Source organism: Helicoverpa zea, chromosome 3 (assembly GCF_022581195.2).
Source record: "Helicoverpa zea isolate HzStark_Cry1AcR chromosome 3, ilHelZeax1.1, whole genome shotgun sequence".
NCBI classification, from domain to species: Eukaryota; Metazoa; Arthropoda; class Insecta; order Lepidoptera; family Noctuidae; genus Helicoverpa; species Helicoverpa zea.
In genome coordinates, this window is record NC_061454.1 from 7,030,462 (window position 1) to 7,036,816 (window position 6,355).

The 6,355-nt window shown below is 36.8% G+C and overlaps 1 protein-coding gene across 2 annotated transcripts; it reads right to left on the minus strand.

Annotated features, from left to right (window-relative positions):
• Positions 1-521: 521 nt before the first annotated feature.
• LOC124645730 lies at positions 522-4,435 on the minus strand. 2 transcript variants are annotated; one of them, XM_047185602.1, is made up of 4 exons: positions 4,178-4,435; positions 1,570-1,678; positions 1,001-1,412; positions 522-894 (listed from the first exon to the last, which is right to left on the minus strand). In XM_047185602.1, the coding sequence occupies exons 3-4, from the start codon at positions 1,205-1,207 to the stop codon at positions 526-528; spliced, it is 576 nt and encodes a 191-aa protein (XP_047041558.1). In that variant the 5' UTR covers positions 1,208-1,412; positions 1,570-1,678; positions 4,178-4,435; the 3' UTR covers positions 522-525. The 2 variants fall into 2 exon arrangements, with proteins under 2 accessions (XP_047041558.1, XP_047041559.1); XM_047185603.1 differs by lacking the exon at positions 4,178-4,435 and adding an exon at positions 1,897-2,026.
• Positions 4,436-6,355: the final 1,920 nt, after the last annotated feature.

Below are 6,355 nucleotides of genomic sequence, written 5' to 3' on the forward strand. Positions count from 1 at the left end.
GTGTTTGGGTGTTGTGTACATATGTGATGAAATCTTGTAAACGAACTTGTTACAGGATAATTATATGTGTGGTTTAAAAAAAACGGTATTGGGTTCTTGATTTCATGTTATTGTTATCAGTGACGTTGCGATAGTCAGTTTTATGACGAATTAATTAATTACACCCTGTTATATTTATGTACCCTGTAAGACCCCAGTAACTAGAATACAATATCGATACTCGTTGAATCCTGTAGCGGTACAACCCTAGCAATGGCAGCCATTTTAAGCGCCACTGTAGATATTGTATGTATATACTGCTACAAGGATCTTTTGGCACTTGGATGACATTGACAGGAGGGCGTTAGTGTACAATTAGGGTTACCAGCAAATAAAATCTCCCCAATAATAGGGAATTGTTTGATTTCCATTCCGTGACTTTTTTACTTATGAGATGTTCGTGTGATATAGGCCAAGGCTATTATTACATGAAAATAAAATTAAAGGTACCTATGTCAATGAAATAAATAAAAAAAATATCATATATTAAATTCGTTTACTATAATTATGTTCTGCAAGAACTACGTCCAGAGGTTGCATGCGATTAAATTCTTCATCATCTTCATCCTGAGAATCATCGTCGTCAGTGCTTTCCTCGCTATCAGAGCATAACCTTATGATAAATGGTTCGTCCAAATATCCATCTTTTTTTCGGTACTCTTCTTCCAGTTTCTTAACGTGGCCACAATGATTGCGCCATTCCTCGACAGAAATGGTATCGAATGCATTTTGTACCATGTCAGGCATTTGGTTTGGTGGCCTCCCAATATTTATCTCGGCTACTTTTCGTTTCATGGATGCCCAGATCATTTCGATGGGATTTAGATCACAATGATATGGTGGCAAACGACATATCTGAAAAAAAAAATAGAATCTTATTCATCTTCACATTGGGTTGGTAATGTTGGTATTAAGATTTTGAGAAAAAAGGGTAGGTATAGCTGAATTAAGTAATAGTTACCTTGTGACCCAGTCCTTTTAAAATAGCATCCACAGCATACACTGGTTCGGGTTTGTTTCTATTTACAAGTTCTAAGAGTTGTGGTCTTGTATATTCTTCTGAATATTCAATGTTGTTTATTCTTAACCACTCGATGATTTCATCTTTCCTACTGCTTGTGTTTGGGGGTTTGTTGACGCTTGTGTTGTGATATGGTGCGTTATCCATCACAATTAGACTGGGCTCCTTCAAATTGGGGGACAACTTTTCTAAAACCCATTTTTTAAATTTGTATGGTTCATGTCGTCGTGGTAGTCACCACTCTTTGTTTGTGACTTAAACACCAAGCAAGCATTCTCCACAAAGCCTTGATTACCTCCGGCATGAACGATAATAAATCTTTGACCTTTAGAGATGGGCTCTAATACTCCATCTGAAATTTAAAAAAATAACTATGAAACAAAGCAGAACACTCAGAACAAAAATCACTCTTATAGAAAGATGTATTATTCAATAAGTAATAGTTCTGAAAAAAAGTTGTAAAAAATATATTACTCAATAATATTAGGAGATCATTAAGTAGCCAATACCTTCATCATCATTCTGCCAACATTTCCCAGCTGTATGACCGGAGTGAATATAGGTCTCATCTAAGTAGACTACAGGTAGTTTTTCTGTATCGTCATTATGTTTTAAAGTCTGAAATAAAATAATTTTATGGTTAGTTTGCAAATTGCTAAACAGTTTTATTAATGATTGCATTAATTTTGAATAGTATCTGATGGTTTAGATAAGCAATATTGTGTGGGCACTTAGTAATACAACCAAGTGTATCTTGGTGTTAATGTTGTTTCATGAACCACCTTTCAGCTACTGTCATGGTTCCTTTAAATGTCGATTACAATCATCAGCAGTACCTAATAGTAACCGGGACCACCAGCTCAACATGCCTTCCAAACCAAGGAATCGCTTAATTTTCAGACAATCTGGTGATTCAGCCTGCAATGTCATAACCAACGGAGGAAAATTCACACAAAGACAATTTGCACGATGTACTACAAACTTATAAGTATATGTATCAGTGGCGTAGCGTGGGGGGGGCAGGGGGGGCAAATTCCCCGGGCGGCAGCTTTTAGGGGCGGCAAAATGTACCCAATTAAAAAAAATTGTTCGCAACTAGTATCTGCGCCGCTACATAAAACTGTCTAACAATAACAAAACATTAAACAAGAAAGTTGAAACTCTTTAAACTTAAAATTAATTATTGTTAAAATTTGGTACTTAAAACGCACGTGACACTACATTTTACGTAACTTTGGTTTTGAGTCTTAAATAAAAAATAATTAAAATTTCGCGCTCCCTTCGCTCGCGTATTCAGAAATTGTATGCGCTTAATTTTGCATTTGTCAACAAACAAAAAGTTAAGTACGTTTGGGCTAAATTCTACGTAATATTTGGTTTAAGTCCGATAAAAATTTCGCGCTCGCTTCGCTCGCGTATTCAGAAACTATATTATGGCCCTTATTTTTGCATTTGTCAACAAACAAAACGTTAAGTACGTTTGGACTAAATTTTACGTAATTTTTGTTTTAAGTCCGATAAAAATTTCGCGCTCGCTTCGCTCGCGTATTCAGAAACTGTATGCGCTTAATTTTGCATTTGTCAACAAACAAAAAGTTAAGTACGTTTGGGCTAAATTCTACGTAATATTTGGTTTAAGTCCGATAAAAATTTCGCGCTCGCTTCGCTCGCGTATTCAGAAACTATATTATGGCCCTTATTTTTGCATCTGTCAACAAACAAAAAGTTAAGTACGTTTGGGCTAAATTTTACGTAATATTTGGTTTAAGTCCGATAGCAAATTTCGCGCTCGCTTCGCTCGCACATTTAGATACTACATAGGCAAGTTTTTTTTATTTGCATTTGCTTACCTACACAACTGCTGACAGGCGTTTAGCAGAGTGCTAATTTAGGTAAACCGATGAGGTGGTCCCCGGCAAGACAAACTTTAGTTAAAGTGGTCCCTCATGACTAAAAGGTTAAGAACCACTGGTTTAGATAAACTTGAATGCTATAAGCAATACCTACCTAGATACAAGCCAAATTTCACGCTTAGGTATAGTTCCATGGAAACTAGTTTAAGTGTTAGTCCCGTAAATTAATAGTTATTTGTTATACAAAAGTGCAAAGTTGCTTTTTAACCGCGTGCTCAATTTTGATGACCGAGCAAGCGAAGGATTCTAAAATTGAAACACGAGCGTAGCGAGTGTTTCAATAATTAGAATCCTGAGCGATAGCGAGGGAATCAAAAGAGCACAAGGTGAAAAATCTTTGCACTCGAGTGCAACACGTAACTTTTCATCCCACCTCATCGAGGAAATTACTAAATGCAAAAAAACAAAATGGCGCGCACATACGAGTATCAAATTAAAAAGATGTACCTATTAAAGTTAACATATTTGAAAACTCACTTTAAAAATGAAACGACGTTAAAAATCTGTGTAAAAACAATAATAAAAAATACTTAATTAATTGAATAATTATTTTAAGCAGTATTTTATTTATTTAATATGTATTTGTTTGAAAAGTCTTATCAAGATTGTCACAAATGGAGTATTGCACACGATGTTCTAAATTCAAATCACTTTGCCGCTCTAGAGGATAAAAACGACTTTTGCCCTCAGATATCAAAGGGTAAAACTACTCTTTCCGAGATGGTGGGATGAAAATTAATTTGTTAAACAGTTTAAAGTAGCCCCGCTTATTAAATTATTTCAATTTCATATATACTTATAGGTACCTACTTCGCTAGCCTGCGTACCTAAAAGAATTTTAAAACCTTCAAGAAATCAAGTAACAAAGATATAAAAGAAAAGTCTAGTTGAGAACCTCCCCCTTCTGCCGGGGTTGCGGGTTGTTCGAAAGAGTTACCGCGGCTCTGGAACATAAAAGGCCTTCGACGGAACACGACGGTTTTTTGTCAGTAAGAGTCTGACACTCCCTCACCGCTGTTAACCCACAGGGGGAAGGGTCATTTGATGATTTTTAACGCCGATACAAAATAAAATCCTTTTTTTGAAGTCGGTTAAAAATGACAAACCAGTAACACTTGTTAAAAAAAAATACACGGGAAGGGGCGGCAAAATCGACAACTGCCCCGGGCGGCAGATACCCACGCTACGCCACTGATATGTATACCTGCAGATAACGAGCACGCCAAGCAGTTAGTCAGACCTTTCTGTTGCTTATAGTTTTTCTGAATCGAAAACCAATCATTTTTATATGTTGTCTGAGAATTTCTCGGCTGCCTGTGAATCCAATCTCTTCTCTAAGTACTTGCAGCAACTTATTCACTGTTGGTATTTCTTTTTTGAAAGTATAAAATTCATGGATCTTTCGTCTAAGAACACCAATATCAAAATTGTCCATTAAAATTTTAGGTTGGAGTGTACGTAACGGGACACTGAGGAAAAAAGACAGAAAATTTTTGCAAAAAAATATTTTTTTGTATTTTGTTTATTTTCTCGATTCTATCGTATAGAACACCAAAAAATAAGGCGAAAAGCATCTGGGTGATTTTTGTCTCCGACCAACCGTTTGTCGTAAAAACGATGTCGAAGGGATTCCATTATAAAGGCACCAGGGACTTAGAAAATAAAAAACATTTTTTTTTTATTTCTCTCAAATCGTTGTTTTCTTGATTCTATCGTATAGAACACCTAAAAATAAGGCGAAAAGCATCTGGGTTATTTTTGTCTCCGACCAACCGTTTGTCGTAAAAACGATGGCGAAAAGCATCTGGGTGATTTTTGTCTCCGACCAACCGTTTGTGTTTTTGCACTTCAAGTTAGGGAGTCGATAGTGTCATGCAATGGAATTCCAGAAACTCCCAATGTAGGCTTGACTATGACTTTCAAGGTCATTCGACCTTGACCTCCAGAATCACGACCGTCACCTCAAGGTCACTAACCACTAATATTGACCCAAATTTAGGATACAAGAGCGAACGAAGCGAGCTCGGAGCATGGGGCACCCCGACTCGGATAGGTTAGGTTAGAAGGGATAAATAGAAACGAATCGCTGCAAATCCGACCCCACGTGGTCTAGTTTGTCCTAAGCCTAGAGAGCAATTCAAAAGCGCGTAGGCGCGTAGGGGCGAGGCGGCCCGCGAGCTGAGGAGCAGGTGGTTATTACGCTTGTCGCCGCAGCTGAGGCTGGCCGGCCGAGCCGGCCAGCAAGCCAAAGCTGCGGCGGTAAGCGTTGTAACCATCTGCGACGACAAGCTCGCGTGGGACCGCCGGAGCACCGCAGCGCCGGAGCCGTCACAGAAAACCTTTGGATTGCATGTCCCTTTTTTGACATATACAATTTTTTTAACACTCGACTACGCTTACGTATGTATGGCTTTCACAGGGGAAGACACACACACACACACACACACACACACACACACACACACACACACACACACACACACACATACGCTTCACACATACGCAATCTTGTTTATTATATTACATCTATGGATTGCGCACGCTCAAAATATATATTTACGAAAATTAACTCTGTTCTAACGCAATAAGGTACTAAATTGGTTGCATAATAAACAGAGGCAAATCCGAGCCGAGAGGGATAGTTAGAACGGAGGGCGTTTGTCTCTTTCTAACACCTTGCCAGCATAAAAAAATGTTGTGATCAAGAGTTTTGTCTTCCCAAAAAAACAATTGAATCACTTATATTTTTATCTTATTTTAACAATTGTAAGTCAACAAATTAATAACAATCGCATTAATTTATTCGTATTTATTTTTAAAACATAAACAACATAAATTTTTATTTTGATTTTTTTTATTTTCTAGCGGTAACCCTGAACATTTTTGGCGCGTAATCAGCATTTAAAATTTTATTTATATTTTTTGTATTAAATCAATTTAAACTATTAAAATGGTGAAAAAGTGTTGCGTTTATACTTGTAAAACTGAATCCTATGGTGATTGCAATATATCGTTCCACAGGTTAGCTAATAATAACATTTTCATAAATCAAACAACTAGGGTGCCCATGAATTCTTGTAATGAGTCAAAATATGGGTGATGGATATTAAAACTGTTGTACTATTGTTATAGCTTCCCAAAAAATGAAGAAAGGCGACATAAACGGCTCAGCAGTCTATATGTTAAGCAAAAATACAAAAAAAAATAGTCTTCACTTCGAATCTCCCTGCTTTTATTTATTTATTTATTTATTTACACAACCTTACATCTACCCTTACAGGACTTGCCTAATGCGGCAGATGGGTTCTTATTAATTTATTCTAAAGTAAACTAAAAAACACATACATCACAAATCAACATATACAAACTTAACTAGATTCGT

Bases quoted from the DNA above. Each gene is read 5' to 3' on its own strand.
- LOC124645730 (XM_047185602.1), bottom strand. From the start codon at position 1,207: ATGGATAACGCACCATATCACAACACAAGCGTCAACAAACCCCCAAAC. The intron at 895-1,000 runs GTAACTATTACT...TTTTTTTTTCAG, and splicing joins TAAAAGGACTGGGTCACAAG to ATATGTCGTTTGCCACCATA.